This window comes from Pezoporus wallicus, unplaced genomic scaffold (assembly GCF_028554395.1).
Source record: "Pezoporus wallicus isolate ANWC-B61680 ecotype Strahan unplaced genomic scaffold, APGP_CSIRO_Pwel_v1 contig_1181, whole genome shotgun sequence".
NCBI classification, from domain to species: Eukaryota; Metazoa; Chordata; class Aves; order Psittaciformes; family Psittacidae; genus Pezoporus; species Pezoporus wallicus.
Genome location: NW_026641428.1, coordinates 4,374,301 through 4,396,949, shown reverse-complemented (window position 1 = coordinate 4,396,949; position 22,649 = coordinate 4,374,301). Strand labels below are relative to the sequence as shown.

At 39.6% G+C, this 22,649-nt stretch overlaps 1 protein-coding gene across 2 annotated transcripts in view; it reads right to left on the bottom strand.

The window, feature by feature from the left end:
* Positions 1-22,649, bottom strand: part of MYO3B (myosin IIIB) — a 206,582-nt gene that overhangs the window by 177,774 nt on the left and 6,159 nt on the right. The window contains exon 1 of one of the 2 annotated variants that reach the window (XM_057423760.1): positions 8,934-9,071. The exons of the other annotated variant lie outside the window; for it this stretch is intronic. Coding sequence (XP_057279743.1) covers positions 8,934-9,013 — 80 coding nt within the window. The 5' untranslated portion in view covers positions 9,014-9,071. Of the gene's footprint in view, positions 1-8,933; positions 9,072-22,649 lie in introns of those variants that run through there. 2 annotated transcript variants of the gene reach the window in all.

Sequence of the window (22,649 nt, the reverse complement as noted above, 5' to 3'; positions counted from 1 at the left end):
AGGTCTGTATAGCAATATTCAGATGGAAGCATGTGCATAAACTCATTTGCATGCTTTGCTCCTTTCCAGGAGAAATTTTTTCATTCTAAAACAAAAAGCTTACATGATGTTAAGGTAATTTACCATATAGCAGGCACCAAACATGGCTGTTACCAAAGTCAGGTTAGAAGTATAATCTTTTTTTAAATGATGGCAAGCACATTTAGAGAAAAAACCTATTTTTCCTCCTTATTAAAAATGTATTTGCACTAAAGTTTGTGCCAAATCAAATTGTTTTGGTCTTTTGACCAAAAGAAAAGAAGGACAGAGAAAAGAAAGCAAAAGAATGGAAGGCTAAAAAAAAAAAGCTTAAGTCAATGTCATTTATCTGTTGTGGGTCAATAATGTAAGTTACAAGGAGAGTTTCTCACTACTGTTCTACCCACAACAGCATACCGCAAATAACAAACAGTATTCTGAACCATACAGTTAGCACCTCAACAGCAAAGCAGGTCAGCTGAAAGACTTCTCTGAAATCAGTGAACAGAGTGTACTACATGCACTGAAGACAACAGCCACAGACATGTAGCTCCTGATAAGCCAACCTTAAGAGCAACGTTTGCTTGCATGGTGGGGAGTGGTGATGAATATAAACATAAACTGGAACAGTTGCATCTAAGGTTAAAAAAAAAACCCAAATATATTGAACATGATGGGTTTTAATGCTTTAGAAGAAATACTACAGAAGTGCACATGCAAAGAAACAGAGAATAGACTGCAAAGAGCTTTGATGCAACCTTACAAAAAACAAACAAACAAACAAAAACATACGAAGAAAAAGAAAACCCCAAACTGATACTTATTTCACTGCCACTATACCAACTACCCTATCACACAGATTGTCCAGAAAATGATGCATGGCACTCTTCATGCTGATGTAATATTTATTATGCTGCCTCCCTCCTAGCAGCCTTTGTGGATAAGTATTTTTTTCCTTAAAACAAAACAATCTAGTCTCATGGCCAGCTTTTGTTCTGAGTAAAGTAAGCCTTAAAATGGTATCGCCAAATTTTCAAAATACATTTAACATTTCTTTATACCAGAAGACAATGTTGACAAAACAATATCTAATTCAAAATTGTTACAAATGGAGTCCTGGTGGAGGACTGAAGAAAAATTTCGTGAGTGAGCACTTCTATGCATTGTGACATAGAATTTACAGCATTACACTTGACAAATATGTATCATAAAGCTCTTCTGCTTGAACTAAGCCACCCTCTTCTTGAACTGAAGTAATACATACCTAAATGAGGTTCTACATCTGCCATTAGTGAAAGTCCCACTGCACACATGTAACCTTTAACATTCCTATAATAGATGGGAACGCTTTACAAAAAAGGGAAAAGAACTGCCATTATCTTCAGTATTGTAAAATCTGGATTTTTTTTTTAAACACAAAATGTAAAAAATAAAGGAAAAAGGTGAAGTTGTAAAGTAAATTTGTGCTTTGCTTTTTCTATTTCTTGATTTGCTAAGCTTCAGAAAATAAAATGTCCTTGTATTAACTTTTTTCTCTACAGAGGAAAGTTACATACAAACGCAACCACTTTTGCAACCCCGTATTCAGAACTTAACACTAAAATAACTGAAGCTAAAATTCCTTCAGGAAGAAATTTCTCCTTTCACTCCCCCGTATCAGGCCTCACCCTTCTCTGGGCTTTGAAATGATGTGCAGAGTAGCTTCTAGCTGTGAAAAACTTAGCAATGTCCTCCCCAGAGGGAGTCTCAACCTATTAAAGATCTACAGATTGCAAGTATTTCACGATTTCTGACACCAGCTGGAGAGAACTTCTCAGTGGTTAAGTCTGTTCCATGCAGGCAAGCAAAACAGCCCACACCAGCTGCTGAAAAACTACACTTCCCAATTAACTCCACTGGATGGAGAACATCTTACACACAGCTATTTGGGACTGCACACACATACTATTTGAGGAATGACTACATGCTATCAGCAAGCCATAGCAATGGCACTCCACCAAATCCCGTTTTGCATACTTGGGAAGAGACAGACTGCAAAGCAAAAGTAAGGACAACTTGATGGAGTCTTCTAGTCCAGTCAAACTGATCTCAGGCTGAAATAGAGGAAAGTATCGTTTGGGGTTTTTGTTTGGGGTTTTTGTTTTTTTTTTTGAAGCACAGATAATATACTAACTTAAAATAAATCTTGTAAAAGTTGACCAACAAAGGTAAGCAATAGGGTAAGACAAAAAATTAACAGGGTTCAGCCACTGACAGGCTTTCTTTCATTTAACCATGAAAAGATACTCTCCATTAATACAGTAAATTTCATGGGTTTCTTTGTTACACCTGGATTTTTCTATTTTGAAAACTTTTAACAGCCAGAATGAATTATGTCAGACCAGGCATGACAGACTAACGGCAGGCAGGCAAGTGTGCAAATAACATTTATCAATATTTAAACAAAATATTTCTCTGTAAGATCAACATTTGAATCAATGATTGCACATTATCACCCCTTTACATTAGCCCTAAGACAAACACACTACATGTATTGTTTGATACAAAAGATAACCTAAAATAAATATGGGTTATGGACAGTGCATGAATCATTTTTCTCTCTGTGAACCACAGCTTTCCAATTGTATTCCCTGGCTCTAAACAGCCTAAAAACAGCTATCTAGAAAATTATGTGGTGTCCTAGAAGTTCTGCTGTGAACTTCCATGTTCCTACGTTCACAACCTATGTTTTGAAAACAAAACAAAAAACACAAACCGCATAAAGAGTAACTACATGCAGATTTTTTCATGATGCAACTACTTCAGGAATAAAATCAGCAACTATTTCTTACACACATTATCACAGCTATCTTTCTCAGAAATTACAGGAACAAGAAGGACTCATAAGCAAAAAAACAAATCCAGTGCCAGAAATAGCTTTAAAATTATTGATCTATTTTCAGAAAGTACTGCCTTATTCAACTTCTAGACAACAATGGTTTGCCTATCGCCTTCCAGCACACACCCTTTTCTAGTTTACAGTAAAATGAGACATTTGTAGAGGTTTTGAAATTAGTAAGTGCCTCACTCCAGCCCAGCAGTCTGGTGCTTTCTAACAGTCTAACTGGTATACAGTACTAAACAGTTTTGAATTCTAATATAGCTGGGTATGGACATAATAGCAATACCAGTCAATACCAGTGAAACAAAACTGAACATACTGTTTCCATATGAGCAATTCATTCACAGGGCTGATTTTTACAGTGTTCTATTTGTCTAAGCCTTAGTCTCCCTTGTGAAACAGCTGGCTTATACTCTTCCGGCATCCACACATGCTGTAGAAGAATAAGAATGTCATAATCAAAAGTAAGGAATTTATTAGTAAATATTAGTAAATTAGTAAATATTAGTAAGCTCAGTATTGCTTACTAAGAACAATTTGGAAAGGAAAGCTGACATTATCAGCTATGGCTTTACCAGCCATGACAGCCCCTATTCTCTTGGGTAGTAATGGTCACACACAGACAGCTACCTAAGAAGCAATTACTGGAGGAACTAATGAACCACCAAAAGGCACAAGAAAATCAATGGTCAGAACAGCTTCCTCTGCTATTCTCCTCCTGCTGTTTCTCACTGGCTAGATTAAAACAAAGGGGATGTCAATATCTTGAAATGAAGCATACAAAAGAATCCATCAACACACCATCCTATAACTGTTCTCAGTTGGTCTCAGAAAGAGAGACTGCAGAATGTGATGTGCACAGTTCTACCCAGGATAAAGGTCGGTGATAGAAGGAGATGAAGGAGAAGGATAAAAGTATGCTCAAAAGCTGTTATTGATGCTATAGAATCCACAAACAAAAAGAACCATACTTTAACTGATCACATTGTTTCACTAGGCCAACATAAGGGAAAAACAGGACAATCAGGAATAGAACTGCTATTATTTATAGATGAAAGGTAGATCCCTGAAAACACTCCTATTAAATTCAGCTCACAGTCAAGTCTGTGCTGAATATACAAACCATGAAACTGACTTTGTGGGTGTTCAAAATGGAGATGAAGAGGATGCAATTGCCTTTCCACGCCCTCAAATATAAACTTTTTAAACTTTTTACCAACTGTGCCTAAATACATTCTCTTTTACTACATAAAGTCCTTTAAATTCAGGAGTATCTTTGTTACTTTCTTTCCTTCTGCTTCCTTTATATGGACCATCTAGGTAATCTAAGCTTTTAGACTTGCAGTATCAGCCACAGGGCCACAAGAGAGTAATAACCAGTGGCAATGGACTGTGTTTAGACGCTGGTTCTGAAGAAAATGTGAATGTTTGCTCCCTTGCCTTGTCTATGCTTCCAGTTTATCACAGCATGAAACACAATGCTGTTCCTAGGATCAGTCGCACTAAACTGCCCACAAAACAGCTACTGACATCCTGGCTACATCAATTTTACCTCCTTCTCTAGAAATAAAGAAAAAAAAAATTTAAAAATTGATTTTTCAACACTTTAGTCAAATGGTTAAACTTTCACATCACCACTCTTAAACCAGTTCTGAACCACAACCATTTGTAATATTATAATTCTTGGACTCAAATTCTTGGATTAAATGTTGGGAGTCTAAACAAGCAAACTCTTCACTAATAGCCAAGAAAATGCAAGGTAGAAAAGATGTGTGTGCCAAGTCCAGATAATCCAGTTGCATACTTTCATTTACATTCACTGCATCATAATCTATTGCGCTGCAGATCATAGAATCATAGATACTTAGGGTTGGAAAGGACCTTAAGATCATCTAATTCCAACCCCCCTGCAATGGGCAGGGACACCTTAAGCTAAACCATGTCACCCAAGGCCTCATCAACTAGGTCTTGAACACTGCCAGGGATGGAGCATTCACAACCTCCCTGGGCAACCTATTCCAGTGCCTCACCACCCTAACAGTAAAGCATTTCCTCCTTATATCCAATCTAAACTTCCCCTGTTTAAGTTTTAACCCATTACCCCTTGTCCTATCACTACAGTCTCTAATGAAGAGTCCCTCCCCAGCATCCCTATAGGCCCCCTTCAGATACTGGAAGGCTGCTATGAGGTCTCCACGCAGCCTTCTCTTCTCCAGGCTGAACAGCCCCAACTTCCTCAGCCTGCCTTCATACGGGAGGTGCTCCAGTCCCCTGGTCATCCTCGTGGCCCTCCTCTGGACTTGTTCCAACAGTTCCATGTCCTTTTTATGTTGAGGACACCAGAACTGCACACAATACTCCAAGTGAGGTCTCACAAGAGCAGAGTAGAGGGGCAGGATCACCTCCTTTGACCTGCTGGTCACGCACCTTTTGATGCAGCCCAGGATACGGTTGGCTTTCTGGGCTGCAAGCGCACACTGCCTGCTCATGTTCATTTTCTCAACAACCAGGACCCCCAAGTCCTTCTCTGCAGGGCTGCTCTGAATCTCTTCTCTGCCCAACCTGTAGCTGTGCCTGGGATTGCTCCGACCCAGGTGTAGGACCTTGCACTTGGCATGGTTAAACTTCATGAGGTTGGCATCAGCCCACCTCACAAGGGTGTCAAGGTCCCTCTGGATGGCATTCCTTCTCTCCAGGGTATCAACCAAACCACACAGCTTGGTGTCATCGGCAGACTTGCTGAGGGTGCACTCAATCCCACTGTGCATGTCAGCGGCAAAGATGTTAAACAAGACTGGTCCCAACACCGATCCCTGAGGGACACCACTCATTACTGGTCTCCAGCCGGACACTGAGACATTGACCACAACTCTTTGCGTGCGGCCATCCAGCCAGTTCTTTATCCACCGAGTGGTCCATCCATCAAATTGATGTCTCTCCAATGTAGAGACAAGGATGTTGTGTGGGACAGTGTCGAACGCTTTGCACTGCTCAACCCCTGTCCTTCAGTTCTGTAGCCCCATCATAGAAGGCCACCAAATTGGTCAGGCAGGATTTCCCCTTAGTGAAGCCACGCTTGCTGTCACCAAGCACCTAGTTGATTTTCATGTGCCTTAGCATGCCTTCCAGGAGAATCTGCTCCAAGATTTTGCCAGGCACAGAGGTGAGACTGACTGGTCTGTAATTCCCCCGGGCATCCATTTTCGCCTTCTTGAAAATGGGGGTTATATTTCCCCTTTTCTAGTCGTCGGGAACTTCACCTGACTGCCATGATTTTTCAGATACGATGGACAGTGGCTTAGCAACTTCATTTGCCAGCTCCTTCAGGACCTGTGAATGGATTTCATCAGGTCCCATGGACTTGTACATGTTCAGGTTCTTAAGATGGTCTTGAACTCTTCTACAGTGGGCCCAAGGTTTTCATTCTCACAGTCCCTGTGTCTGCCTTCCAAGACTTCAAGACTTGGGTGGTGTGGTCAGAGCCTTTGCCAGTGAAGGCTGAGGCAAAGAAGTCATTAAGAACCTCAGCCTTCTCCAAATCCAGGGTAGCCAGTTGTCCTGATAGCTTCTGGAGAGGGCCCATATTGTCCCTAGTCTGTTTTTTATTTGCAATGTAATTATAGAAGCCTTTCCTGTTATCTTTCACATCCCTAGCCAAGTTCAATTCTGGGCCTTAGCTTTCCTAATCTGATCCCTGGCTTCCAAGACAACATCCCTGTATATTCTTCCCAGGCTGCCTGTCCTTGCTTCCACCTTTTATAAGCCTCTTTTTAACTTCAAAGTTTCCTCAGCAGCTCCTTATCCATCCAAGGAGGTCTCCTGGCCCTCCTGCTGCACTTCCTTCTAGTTGGGATGCCACACTCCTGAGCTTGTAGCAGGTGATCTTTGAATATCAACCAACAGTCTTGAGTCTCCCTGCCCTCTAGGGCTATATCCCACAGAACCTTACTAAGTAGGCTCCTGAAGAGGCCAAAGTCTGCTCTCTAAATTTTTATTGGTAAATCTATGGCACCCTTATATTCATAAGTAAAGCATTAACCTCTGTCCAATAATGACTGGTCATGTGTGTATTGTTCTGGGTGGGCAAATAAATCCTCATGATCAGCCATTTTCATAAGCAGAGCTAGGAAGCCTGTAGGCAAATGTACAGCACTTCTTGGCTCCTGACCAGCTGCCTTGCAAATCTAATGATGCTCTTACTCGATATGCATTTTCAGTCTTTCCTGAAGGCCTGTGTCACATCAGGAAGCACTGCTGACTCTCTTGCTGGGTCACAAAGAAGTTATTTTACTCTAGAACTATTTAGCACCTTATCTTTGCATTCCTGCAATTTCCATCTCCCGTGAAGTCCAGTTAATATTAGCGGCATCTTGGCCCCTTCGTAGCTGCATCTCTCTCAAAAATCAGGGTTTCTTTCTGCTTCCCAGAATTAATTTTTAAGTTGCTTCTCTCTTACCACAGACCCATGGCTTTGTGACATCTACTGTCTACAACAGCCACACCAATTTGCTTCACCTCAAGCCATTTTTCAGTTGAGTGGGACTCGCAAACAGTGTAATATTAGCCTTAAATAGATCTATTTAACATGCACAGAATGAGGCCATGCACTTTAAGTTAAATTAAACAGTGCCTCAATCTACTCCATAATCAAGAATAGAACAAGCACCCACTGGGGTTTTCTAGAGTAGGAAGGTCTTAAAGATCAGGGTGAGCTCAAGCCACTCTATCTTTTTTAATCAAAATTATTATTAGTACTTCAGAAGGTTTCTTGATACTTTGATTCTTCTATCTAATCTTCATTGATGTCAATGGTATTATATTAATAATCAAATTTCTGTTAGAATCATTCAATCCCACTCATCTTCATAGGATTTTATAGATACAACATGCAGGTCTACAATAACTGAACTTTGCTAATTGAGTATATACAAAATCTAAAACGTAGCTAGAGTGAGAGAATTTGTAAACAGTAATTCATAGGACTAAGCCACAAAGCAACTCGTGAGCAGTGAGAGTAATGAACATGATAAATATGCACTTTTTAAATTTCTTACTATCATAATTATCATTCTTTCTTTCCTCTGATTCCCCAAATTCCTCTGCTGTAGCTAAACTGGAATGGTTAGCACATGGGTGGAACAACCAAAGCAGAAAGTATTAAGGACAAAGTTCAACCTGTATCTTCACAGAGGAGACAATGTTTATGGTTCATTCCTCTAGCCTGACACAGATTTTTACGAAAACTGTAGGAAATTATTTATTTAGGGGATTTTCTACTTCTTTGTCAGATCTGGATGCAATCTTCTCTGAAAAAGGATTTTCTTACAAAACTTCAAAAGACTGCTTCACTAAGATTTAACATAAATATCCTAAGATCTGTGCTGGCATTGGAAGTTCAGCAAAAGTTGGTCAAACCAAGGCATATAAAGATTGTGTAATTCACAGAGATGACTAATAAAGCAAACCTGCACTTCCCACTAACATGCAAGAAATACATTATTCCTTTTTAAAAATTAGCAAAATATATTATTAATGAAAACATTATACTTCCAAGGTTTCTGGGAGGTACCATGTATTTACAAAAACCTATAATGGAAGCTGGGACCAACAGAGAAAATTATATTCAGTGATGAAAGACTGAATGCTTTGCTGAGATTCAAATTACTGAAAATCACTTCCTGCACCTGCTAAACCAACTGTTTTTGCAGAGTTGTCTTATTCTGTGAGATAATGGGTACCTTGCTATGAACACAGAAATCAACAGAAACTTTTAGTGAAGTTTTGAGTACCACTGAAAATGAAGCCCCTGATTATTCTGGAGGAACTCTAATACACGTTATTTGTTTGACTGCTAATTAATCAAGTTCATTACCTGCAACTCCGAGGACCAAATGTTGAACAAAATTATGTACTGTCCTGGTCAGTTACCTAGTCAGTTACCATGATATAATTCATAATTATTACATTATAAATGTAACAATGAAGACCAAAAAATAGTAGGCAGAAATTATTATCCCAGACCATATCCAAATACCTGAAGCCAGTTAAGACACTCAAATAGGAAGTTCTGATCAGTGATATTTCCACTGCAAAAATGCTATTTATATTAGCCATCTAAACAGAATTCCAACAAACAAAATACATTAAAGCAGATACAAATGACTAACAGCAAACACATCAACTTCACCTCAGGCTGGAAACTCAGCCCTAAAATGAAGTTTATAATCCCATGAGCCCATTCAGTTATAAACTGCAGGTGGCAAACCAAGTGACTATGAGCTACAGTCCCCATGTGTGAAAAATCAATACCTGAGAAGGTTTTCTCTGCCTCCTTCAGCAGCAATTTAACAGGGAAAACAAGATGCATGTTTTAGTGTTAAAACAGAAGGATGAAGGGCTGTAACAGAATGATGACCCTTAGACCAAAACCAGGCTCTTCCCAGCAGTCTAATCAGAAAAGTCTGACATGCTTTGTATATAGATGAGGAAAAAGAAACCCAAGACAGATGTAGGATAAACCTGGGAAGAAAATAACTGCAAACTTACATTAGCGACCTATTTTCTGAAGCCAGCTTATCTTATATTGGATTTTTGTCCTGCTAAGGTATCGGAATTCTTCAGGACTAAGATAGCTTCCTCACAAGGAGCACTTGTTATCGGTCAGAGCTGCACAGAGCTGCATGTTCTGTGTACAGGTTCCCATGCCCAGTACTAGATAGACAATGCAGTGCGTGTTAACCTAAGATGCTGTCATGAAGGGTACAGATAAACTGGTTCAATCCTAGCAGCTCGCTTCATTAATACTGAAGATCATTGTGACACTAATTGATCCTGAGCCTGATCTATTTATCAAGTCTTTTACATTCAGGAGCTGAAGAATTAAAGCCACTTAGTCGTTCATAGAGGGCGAGCAACAACTGCTTAATTTTTCGAAGGAATCTTCCTATTGTTTTTCAATATACCTTAATTGTATAATGTAATCTATCACAATTCATCACTAGAGTTCTCCAGTATTATTTTTACAGCAGTCTTATTCTAATGAGAAATTTTAATAAGAACACCGTCCTTTATCTGTAAGAAAAATAATAATAAACGGTTAACCAGGATACAAAGAACATCTCTTAGTGCTGACAATGACTCCTGCTTAAGATAAAGTATTTTCATCAGTGAGCTAGTTGTTATGCAGTACCAGCATGTGTGCAGTAGCCTAGCGTGACACCAATTTGCATAATTTCTCTTCTCTAACAGGCTTCAAAAATAATAATAGGCATACAAAATAGAATCCATTAATTTTAAACTTCCTTCAGCAGCTATCTTCATGGAGCACCTATCAAAAGAACCTTTAAAGAATTAAGTTTAATAAAATATAAATGTATTATTCAGGTTATGCTATCTGGGCCTATAACAATCTAAGTTCAAGTCAGTAACAAAGACCAAGGCAAATCCACAAGCAATTGGCTTGATGCTTTCCCAGTCAAAAAGACTGACAAAAAGTGGCAGGACAATGTCATTGTCCACTGCTGCTCACAGTTAATTACTGAACTTGAAAATCAGTGAGGGATTTTGGGGTACAGGTAGGTAAGAGAAAAGGACATGCAGTGATACACATAGAAGCTGCTCAGAGCTCTTATACCTACACATGTTATGTAGTAACACCTTAATCTACAGAGAGGAACAAAAACAAATTTGTTTTTTGCTGATCTGAACCCAAAAAGACCTTACCATTTGTTAATATTTAAGGCAAGCAGAAAGACTGTGTGTTAGCAAACTCTGATGGGAAGCTATTTTCAGGAAAAAAATATGCATATGCATTTGCATATTGTGACTTGCATAGCAATTAACATTGCTGTAGTGCTCTGATTCTCTCTGATTGTCCTGGTTTTGGTTGGGATGGAGTTAACTTCCTTCCTAGTAGCTGGTGCAGTCCTCTGTTTTAGATTTAGTGTGAGAATAATGTTGATAACACACTGATATTTTAGTTGTTGCCAAGTAGTACCTACCCTGATCAAGGACTTGTTTCTCATGTTCTGCCAGTGACCAGGTGCACAAGAAGCTGGGAGTGAGCACAGCCAGGACACCTGACCTGAACTATCCAAAGGGATATTCCATGCCATAGAATATCATGTTCAGTATATAAACTGGGGCTGTTGGCTGGTAGCCACACATTTCTGCTTGGGAGCAGGCTGGGCATTGGTCAGCAGGTGGCAAGCAATGGTTTTGTGCATTACTTGTGTTTCTTGAATGTTATTTCCCATTTTTTTTATTCACTATTATTACTATTATTATTTTTATTATTATATTTTACTACAATTACTAAACTCCTTCTTAACTCCTTCTTCTGATTCTCCTCCCCAACCCACCCGGTGTGTGGGGGGAGTGGGCAGTGGCTGTGTGGTACTTAGTTGCTGTCTGGAGTTAAACCATCACAATGATATTCATCCTGCAAAAAGTCTGGCTTTCTAACTTCAAACAATAATTTAGATCTTGGTACACATTACCATACATTCTGATATATGGTCATCAATAAAAAAAGATCTGCTTTATCTTTATCACATAAAGTGTTATGAAAAGTGAAAGTCTACAAAATTTACATATAGGACTAATGTCCACTAATACAAAAGCACAGTACCAAAGTACTCAGTACCTAATTGAGGAAAAAAGTACAACTGCCACAGTAAAAACAACAGATGCCAATATGGAGACAAGCAAAAATTCTCAGAGCTTGCCCCTGCCAGGTGTTTCACATAGAGAAACACTAATCAATTTCAATTCCTATTGTTTCAGGGGATTTAAAGGAGAGTAACACCCACAACAGCTGTGAACTTGAAGAGGGAAGAATTAAAAAAAAAAAAAAAAAGTCCACAAACTTTCAGAATAGAATTTAAACACAGAATAAAGTAATAACAGACTGGCCTCTTTTGCCAGATTAACTCTTGTCTGCTGCAGATGCTCCTGAACAAAGTTAAGAGAATACCTTAACTTAATTTACAAAGAGAATACATGACTGGTAAGGATGTTATACTATGCACTGGGTACAGTAACTGCGACCTGGAATAACCAGCCTTTAGCCATTCATTAGCAGCTATTCAGTTTTCTTTTACGTTTTTGGGTTCTCTGTTTACAAACTGGAAAAACTAGTAACTTTCAACAGTAACACCTGTATTTAAAGTTATCTCCTACATACGAATCCCAAGCTGTATCTCTGTAAACATTCCAGCAATATTCTGTTGTGGTAGCCCTCACAGAAGTCTCATCAGCTGTCCCCAGGTAACAGTGCAAAGAGAACCCCACAGATTGCTGTAAGCGTCCTTCAAGACTCAAAGGTCATGCATTTTGGCTTCTCTTGTTGGACACATGAGTTTGTGCACCAGCTCAGCTAGCCACAGAGGTATGCTGGCAGCTCATTCTCCAGTGCCTTGAAACCCTCCCTCAGAGCTCCACAACAAGGGCATTTTTAAAGATGTGTGAGGTGAAATGGATACATGCACCGACTTAACAGGGTTTTTGAAAACCCCTTTACTTTAGCTATTACAAGGAACATAACAGTCAAACAGTAAACATCTTGCTTTAAGACTTCCTGACACATCAAACTCTTTCAGCTTCTAACTCACTGTAAGCAGGAGTCCTCAATCTCTTCTTTCAAGCTTGTGCCACTTAAGCTGAAACACAGTTGTTCTCTTTCAAGTCATTTCTCCTGACCTCTGCAGCAAGCACCCTTTTTGTGGAAAGCGAGGCTGATTTTCCTTTTAAATGGCTGATAAGAATCCCTTTCCTTTAATCCTTGGTCTTCCTTATTAGATGGTTTCTCTTCAAATCCCCTATGTGACCAAAGTTTAAAGCTTGATAAACTGGCTTGTAACAGAGTATTCAACCCTTTATTTAATGCCATTTCACTTATCAGAATTTAATTTGTCCTCTCTGTTAGCTTTGGCAGGTGTAGTTTATTTTAACCAACTTAACAGAGAAGTAGTACAACAGACAAATATACCCCTACTCAAAATGATGCTTGTAGTCTGATAAACTTACACACAGAAACTTCAAACAGAAATAATATATGTAGACTTCCATAACTGTCCCAACTGTCAATTGATGGCTTGGCTTTGCAAGTGAAGATTTGGGAAGGGCTTTACCCACACTTACTACAAGCACAATGACCAAGGGCATGTGGGATAGGGAAATCTGGTTGGAAAAAAGGCTGCTTAGGCAATCAGGAAGTGTCCGACCAGGACTGTCATCTCCTGGGGCAATCTCGAGCGACCAATGCCCTGATCTGCCCACATACAAGCTTGGATCTGCAGCTTCCCATGCACCTTGTCACCTACTGTTTCGTCCCTGGCCTGTCGCTACAGACAGTGAGAGTGAGCCCTTCCAGCCTGCGCAGTGGATTTTTTAGGTGAGGCGCAACGTGCACAGAACTGGCCCCACCCGTTACACCTGAGGTTTAATTGCCACGGCCTGGCTAGCTAGGACGGTGACAGCAAAGTCCACAGGTTGTAGGTTTTACAAGAGTGTCCTTCTCTTAGATGGAAGACCTTACAAGGCTAGATGAGCTCCATCTGCCCGGGTTTGAACATAGGAGTTTTCCTTCTCCTATGAGGAAGGCCTGCCTTGGCTAACGAAGATTCGGGAAGGGTTTTACCCATGCATTCTGAACAAGATTGTCATCTCCTGGGTCAATCACAAGTAACCAATGATGCAACAGCACAACATCAAATGTCTAGATGCAATTCTGACTTAGAGGCTTTCAGTCATAAGCCTACAGATGGTAGCCTCACGCCAGTGGCTTCTCAGCCAAGCGCACGCACCAGGGGTCTGAACCTCCGGTTCCTCTCATACTGAGCAGGATTACTATTGCAACAACACAACATCAGTAGGGTAAAACTAACTGTGAAAGCGGGGCCTCACGATCCTTCTGGCTTTTGGGGTTTTAAGCAGGAGGTGTCAAAAAAGTTACCAGAGGGATAACTGGCTTGTGGCAGCCAAGTGTTCATAGCGATGTCGGTTTTTGATCCTTCGATGTCGGCTATTCCTATCATTGTGAAGCAGAATTCACCAAGCGTTGGATTGTTCACCCAGCTGTTAATACACTTACATCACATGCACATTTCTGTAAATAGACTTTCTCACATCATTACTGTTCACGCAATGGAAGGTTTGTTACCCAGGAATGGTTCTACCAAAAATATACTCAAGAGTTTTTCAGAAAAACCAACTGTCTTGGTTTTAGTTGGGATAGAATTAATTTCCTTCCTAGTAGCTGGTACAGTGCTGTGTTTGCCTTTAGTCTGAGAACAATGCTGATAACACACTGAAGTTTTAGTTGCTGTTAAGTAGCCCTTACTCTCATTAAGGACTTTTCAGTCTCTCATGTTCTGCCAGTGAGGAGGAGCACATGAAGCCAGGAGGGAGCAGAGACAGGACACCTTACTCAAACTAGCCACAGGGGTATCCCATACCACAACACATCACGCCCAGCATATAAACTGGAAGGTCAGATCACTGCTCAGGTCAGGCTGGATATCAGTCAGCAGGTGGTGAGCAACTGTACTGTGCATCACTTGTGTTTATTGATTTGGGTTTTTTTACTTTCCCCTTTTGGTTTTATATTCTGTCCCCTTGTTATTTCCTTTATAATTAGTAGTTATACTTTAGGCATTAAACTGTTCTTATCTCAACCTGTGGGTTTTACATTCTTTTGATTATCCTCCCCATCCCGCCTGGGGAGGGATGAAAGGGGGGGTGAGTGAGCAGGTGCTAGATGCTGATTTACCAGCTGGGTTTAAACTACACCAATATATTGTGCTGCTTTTTTTTTTTAAATTGCCATATCTGATGTATATCCTTGTGGTATCAATTGTACAAAGGTAATTTTCTATAATTAATTATTTATTTCCTGTTGTAATCAGACATCTGAGATAGTCATAAATATTTATATGTCCAGTTAATTCACTAATGAAAACTGAACTAATTCTAAAAATGGGATGTTATCTCAGAGGCATGCCAACCTAACAGTCTGCTCAACCTTTACATTAGTGAAGGCAACCACCATATGGAAAGCAACTAACAGGAGCTGGCAGACACCTGATCTTAAGAGTATAGTCTAGGAATGGGCTATGATATCAGGACAGAAGAATTTTGTGTGTACCCTAGAAATATCATCTCATTTTTCTCTATCTCTAATTTCCCAGTTTTTAAAATTTGCAGTAACATCCTCTACCCTTACACTTCTTTGCAATCCTTGGGCTTCTCACTAGCATTAGCAGAGACACTTCCTCTTCAGCAATAGAAATCTCTTTTCTTTTTAGGCACAGAGTTATTAGCCAGTGCAACTCCACTATCCTTTATAGCTTCTGATAAGTGTTTTGGGCTGCTGGCTGCCTGACAGTAGTTCAGTACCATCTATTGCAAGAGCCTATGGGCATAAATTCCTTGAAGTTAGATGGCTGTACTCATATCATTCCTCATCCAAACCAGGTCAACATAAACAGCTAATAAAAGAATTTATTTACTACATCTGCAATAGACAATGCCATTTATAAAGTTTTTTAAAGTCACAAAAGAACAGAAATTAAAAGAAATAAGTTTACATCCATCCAGAATCGGATCAGTCTTGAGGGGTCTTCTTATCTAATAAACTCACAGCTCTTTTTCAGCTCCTATCCCCTCACAGAAGAGAATCCTACTTTGGCAACCATTTTGCTTTATAATCCATTGCCATCTCTGGGACAATGTGCCTTTGTCCACCTCCCTAAAACACAAGCTACTAGTCATTTATCTAAGAAGTAATCTGTTTCTCCATCAAACTATTGCTTGCCACTTTCTGGAGAGGCTGACAGCTTTAGGCCTCATGCAAAGAGTTTCATTTGCCCTACAAGAAACTTTCGTGATTACTCACATTTGGCTCACCTTTTCACAATCTGTTAGTCCATTGTGAAGCATAACATTAACTGGAAAATGGTCAAACCTGTGAGCCAAAGCCATCAAAATTTTAATATTTAGATTTTTATGTATTTGTTATGTTGTAAGTTAACAACCATAGGTTAAGCAGACACACAAATGTGATGAAGGCATGTCTCATTTAACTGAGTTTTAATAGAGGCTTTATGTGGTAATAATGAATGTTGCTGGAGTTAGATACTAGTTTAACATGATCCTATTTTGGAAGGATGTTGCAACAAAGCATTTCCAAGGTAAGACCACAGAATTCTTGTCTAGTTCGGTCCAGAAGAACAGAGGAAACACTACTGTCATGAGTCTGGAAGCAGAGGTACTACTACAAATGCTAGGAAATAATGCCATAGACTATGAACACTGCTTTCCTCTCATCACTACTGAGAAAGATCAGACAGGAAAAGGTCACAAAATATGAAGACTGCTGGTTTTGAAACTGCAAATTCATATAACTTGGCTTCTACAGGGGAAGGAAAAAAGAAGAAAAAAAAAAAAGAAAAAAAAAGGAAAAAAATCCCCCAAACGGACAGGGACAGGTTAGAGAGAGTCATGTTTTGCAGGATTTGTTCTCTAAGCATCTCAGACCTATAGCGATTTCAGAAGTGTTTTGCTGGCCTCCAGGGCTCCAGGAACAAAAAGGAGGAAAAATGAGGAGTCATAAACCACGGTTTATTCTGTACCTTCAACTACTGAACACCAGTGAAAAAGGAAGAAAACCTTTCAGATGACAGTCAGATTCTGAAGCAGTTGATGTATTTGCTAGTTCATAAGTATGTACCTTTCCTGTAGAAAGGAAGTACAGTGCAATGTCACAAAAAGAGAAGGAATATGGTACCCTATGTAAAATCCACCAGAGGTTTGGGGTTTGCTATTTGTACAAAGAAAACACTTTAAAAAATTAGCTGCCAAAAGATGATGAGACAATCATGCAAGTTGATGAGTTAAGTTCCTGATGAAAGATCTTATTATGATTACTCAAAAGGAAACTACTGCAAAATCCAGAATTAATCCTTGACAAGGCTATTAGGTTGTGTCAGCAACCGAAGCCATCCATGCTAGAATGACTCTTATCTTGAGTGGGCTGTACTATGACATAACAAAGGTGCTCATGAATTCACAATATTAGGAGAAAACAGACCTGCAGCAGACAAGTATGTGAGTTCTGACTCAAGCCAGATGTAAAACTGCTTATCAACTGCAACAACAAACAAAGGAATGCCCAGCATATGCAAAGAGACATAAGCAACACAATGGATTACACAATTTTGCAAAAGTATGCAATGTCAGAGCATCTGCTTTCCTTGGGAGCTGCATTTAACTTCAGGCCATCACTGCTGGTCCCTGCCCAAGCTATCCTACAGCCATGCATCTGCCAGAACATGTACCCCGTTTTCATTCAGATGCAAACCCTAATGTGTGGACTTGATCTCCTAGCCAGACCCTGAGTCTGCCTTGTGGATACAGACTCGCCTGGCAGTCACTGGACTGTTGGCCATTCCCAGCTGCCATCCCTGGGCCTATCACCCTCACCTGGCTGGGGTTCTGCCAGGATGGCCCATGCTCACTGAGGCCACTGCCTCTGCTGCCTCACAGGCACCCACAGCTCCTGGCTCACCTGCCCTTGCAGGGCAGCCAGCCCTCACTGCAGAGTGCCTACTGGCACTTTACCCACAACTTTTTCCAGGCTAGCTTCCCTCAGAACATGCAAAAAATTGATGTTTTTCAAACCAAAGAGTAGTGAGACCTATAGCTCTATAGATCCTTCAGAGCATATCAAGAAGCAAAACCACTGAGATCCAACAGCTCTATAAACAGATGAGCCAGATACATTTTTCCCATGGTCACTATTTTTACCTGCTTAAAGGAAGACAGATGAAGATATGCATGCTCCAGTATCACCCGGTGCTAACAGTCAGGCTTTATATGTCTTAAACTAAACTTTAATGCTAGATACTGTTTATATAGAAACTGTTAATTGAAATAGATTTGAGTGTGGTGTGGAACTTGTAAGGCAAATATTTTAAGGTAAATAAATTCTTTTTCATCTTTCCTTTTTCCTTTTTCTTTTCTTCCTTCACGCAGAGTAAGCAAGTATTTAAGTCCATAAGGACATACTGCTCTTGACTGAGTAATTATTGAGGCAACCAATATTTAATTACACAAAACCCCATACTGTAAAGCAGAACCCTATTTCAGGACCTGCTTTTAAAAAAAACTCTCCCTCAAAACCTATTCTCAAATGTAATTATTTTCTTTTATGAAATAAACAGTTCTTGCAAAATTCTGGAAGTTTAGTATATATTATTTAATAAAATTAGGCTTTGGCACAGATTATAAAATTATTCTGATTTGAAAGTCTTGAGTTCATGAAAGCATAAGACTAAGTTTGAATGGTAACAAAATATTCTTCTGGCTGATGAAATATTCATACCCATTTGTCATCAGGACTTTAATAAGGAGGGATACAGCCTTTTCACTTCTGTTCAGAAAGGAACTGGCAAAGATCTTTCTTTCATCTAATTTTGAACACTAGAGAAAATGCCTCCCAAAACTCTCCTAATATTTTCCCTTTTCTGTACAACACAGGACTTAGAACACTACCTACTTAAAAAGATGACTCCATATTTCAGGTAGACAAATACTTACAGACAATAGATAAACAAATAAGGTTTACATATTTGCACCATACAAAGTTTACAGAAGTTTTCTGGGCGACATGGTTTAGTGTGAAGTGTCCCTGCCCATGGCAGGGGGCTGGAACTAGATGATCTTAAGGTCCTTTCCAACCCTAACTATTCTATGATTCTAAGCTTTCAACATTAAAACTTCACAATATTGTTAAGATTCAGAGAAGCCAGATTAAATAAAGACAGAAAACTACACCTCAGCCCACCTTACAGCTATTTAAACAGGACCATAATAAATTTCTCATAGTGGTAGTACAATGTTCATTCCTCACAAGCAATAGTCCCAGAACCAGCAGTTCTTGTGGCTTCTTTTTAAAAAGGTATTGTTGTAACTTTGTGGTAGAACACCATGCACTTTTTACTGATAATACAGACAGAAGCATAACTGTATGTAGTTTTCCCATTAATTTTCCAACCCTTACTTAATTACTTGATTTAGGACAAGCAGACTATGCATCTGTAACTGACTAAATTCAGAACAGACAGGAAAGCATGACAAGAAAAGAAAAAGCTGAGTTCTTAGAGGAAAAGACAAAACTTGCTCTCCAGCTCACTTCAAAAATACAAGGAGCATCTGGGTTATGTGGGACACACACAACAACACGCCAATGAACATGGTCTGTCTTATGAAAGATCATGAGCATGGAGATAGTAACCAAGTGGATGATGAAAAGACAAAGGTGAAATCCCCAGGAATGGTAGGTTAACGTAAGAGCTCGCTACCGGGGAGCAGGGGAAGAAGTGGGACAAATAAATCTGTTTCAGAAGAAAAGTATAGCATGACTTCTTACAGATCTAAAAATACACTTTTGTGTAGTGAATTCTTCCCTCTATGCCTCTGAGGGACTACAGTAATTAAAGCAAACACCTCCTTCAGAGCGCCACCAAGTTAAATTAGTCATTTATTGAGCCCTTGCAGCACTGCAGTGCTGATTGCTGGGTTCCTCTCCAGCTGCTTCAGCAGGTTCCATTCTACTGCCAACTTCCTGACTTTCAAACACCTCATCTGCAGCCCTTGTGTTGCTTTACAGTGCAATTCTGCTGCTGGCTCTAGGTCCCAGGGGGATTCCTGTTTCACTTTGGTTTAAGATTGTACTACCATTTTCCTGCCTTGTGCTTGTTATTAGAGCTTTTGCCATTGCTCCCTGAGGAACCATCTGTAGTCCTTGCTTTCCAAGTGGTTAGGTATTCCCTTTATTCTCTTTCAGACAGCTCATGGTAAAATGCAGATAAGAGTTGAAGAGAAACACTGCTGCCAATACCCAAATTTGTGCAATACCCAAGTTTGTGCATGCATGTGTTATCAGCAGTAAGTACAGGTTAATCAGATGTCAGTGCAAGCTGATACTACCAATCAAAAGAGAAACTCAGATTAACTATCTCCACAGAACTCTCTGAAAACTGGAACCTACTAGGATGTGGCAGCCACCCCACGACTCCCCACTTCAGGAACACTTTGCCAGGAATCCAGAGGAATGACTGCAGCTTGTGGAGGCAAATATGAGGAAATCTTAAGATAGCTGTACCAAGATACCTTAAGGAAGTGCCAGCATTGTAGCATCCTTGTCCACAGTTGTGAACCCGAAGGCTAAAACACTGTTTTCCCCATTTTGATTCTCATGGAACTAATTGGCTTGCAAAAGATGTGCCCCAGGACAGAACAGACTATTACATATGGAAAGACCACCCTAATTTATGAAGGGAGAAGAGGGTGTAGATTCTTCACCACAACTGCTTATAGCTGAAAGGACATTATCTGATTTAACAAGTACTCCAAATTGCATTCTTAGTTGTTCCTTGTAAATGTTGCATCCTCAGTCTTTCAGCCTGCCACAAAGAGCATCTGCCTTTCAGCTCAGAGAGTGGATTAATTTTCTGTTCCAAATGCCTTTTCACAGATTAGTCAAAAGAAGGTGTCCATTTCACAGTAGCCAGTTCACTGTATGAGGGTGTGAAACCAAGCACATTTTCTCAGCAGTGCTGCTAAACTCTGTGTAGTTCTCAGCTGAGCAACCTCATGCCATCACAAATCACCATGCCAACACCTTTTGTCCAGCTATTAAATCAGCTAGTTTCTCTGTATTACAATATATGCATTATTACAGTCAGTAGCCATAGTCTTTCACTCTTGAAAAGGGAAAGAGGCCAAACCACTACCAGTGAGAAGCAACTTGGCCTATTTACATGAATCACTGATAATAAACTTTAGTTTATTGTTCACTGACTTCTGTAGACCCTCCAAAACCTGCCAGCATATAAACTGCTTCTGTTCTCGGGACCTATGAAAAGAATACCAGCAAGGTATCTCCACTAACATCACCTTCCTATATATTATCAGCTGCTAAACTCAAGTCACTTTCTTTGACTAACACTGGTACTTCCTCTACATTCAATGATAGTATGTATGATTTACAATACAGCAAGCAGTTTAGTTTTATAATAGTTTTTCATTGAAACAGTGATCTTGCCACAAAACATGAGGCATCATACCAGACACATTTATGAGCAAATTCCCTACTCTTCAGCATATTCAAGGTATTTGTTGAAAAAGAATATAAAAAAGCTGAAAAATATCCTTTTCATTAAATGAATGGGGGATTTTCCCTATAATTGCAAAAGACTTTTTAACTGTTTTACAAAAGTACAAAAGATAGGTGATTGTAAAATGCTCTGTAACTTTTTGGAGATATACTCTTCTTTCCTGAACTCATTTTTAATCACAGGAAATTTTTTGAGTCATGTACCATTACCTGACATACTTACCTCATCTTACGATCTTTCCTGGCTTGCCTCTCAGAGCCATTAATTTAATGCTCTATCTGCTACAGTTGCTCATACTGCAGGCGACATTTACGTTAGGTTTGTTTCCACAAAAGAAAATGTATTAGAAAAGATAGTTTGACAGGTCTTTATATCCACTTCACAGGCTACACACAAAGTATAAAGATCATCCATGTAACTACTGACAGAAACGATTAGAGAACAAGTGAAGACAACATGATGTGCACCAAACATGCCCTCTTCTTTCAAGTGAGATGGAAGTAATCCTTAAGCCCTCCAGTAAGTTTAAAGTATAGTGTGAAAAACCTACAAGGGAACACAAAAACTGCCATCCCACTTTTAACTTTTTACAACTTCTCCTGCTTAATACCCTCAGACTGAGTTTATTCCCCATATATCCAGGAAAACTGCTAGCAACATCTATATTACATACTTTCAATATCAAAAATGTTCCCTTTTCTTTTCCTTTTGTTTCAGAACAGGTTTTATACCAATTATTTGGAGGAAACACAACCATGTACCAAATAGCTCAGTGACAGGTCCTTTGGACATGCTATCAACATGACAGGATTGTCCCATGATGGAAGTGAAGTGGATACTGATTACATAGTTGGTATCCAGACTGCCTAGCTGGGATACTTAGAGATAGGAACCTGAAGGAGAACAGCTTCTGCTCTCCCTATACCTCCAGGTTTTGCTGGCTAATCTCAAAGTTAATATATTACAATATATGCATTTGCCCGATGCCTAAACTGAGGCTAGAAGCAGAAGAGAACACTGAATGAGGAAACTCTCCACCTTGCTGAAATGAGTAAAATCCTGCTTGAGTAGGAAAATATTTATGAAAAAATGGACAGATTTTTTCCTTTTCCAATGAGTAGTCAGTTGTAAAGATGAGACCCACCTTGGGGTCAGCATCACTCTTCTAGCTCTATGCCTACCCAGGAAACTAAAAAGAGCAGAGACAGCACTCTTTCAAACAGTTTTAAGCAGCACTTCTTGTTCCAGATTTCAATGCCAGGAAGAAAATTTTCCCTAAATATTTCTATGTTTTCCATTATTATCCACAAAAAAAAAAAAAGCCAGAGATGCCTCTACCTTCTTACACCTAAATATTTTTGTGCACAGCACATCATTTACATATGAATCTCAATTGGTATTCATTGTCAGGCTCGGAGCTGAACTCAAGCAGCCCACTGCAGATCAACTGGCAGGATACCTCCCCACTACAAGGTATCATAAAGTCTTTATCCAAGCATTTACAGTATGCTGCTTATTAGTGACAGAGTCCTCCTAAAGAACTGTTCCACAGAAACTTCTATCTCCTGAAA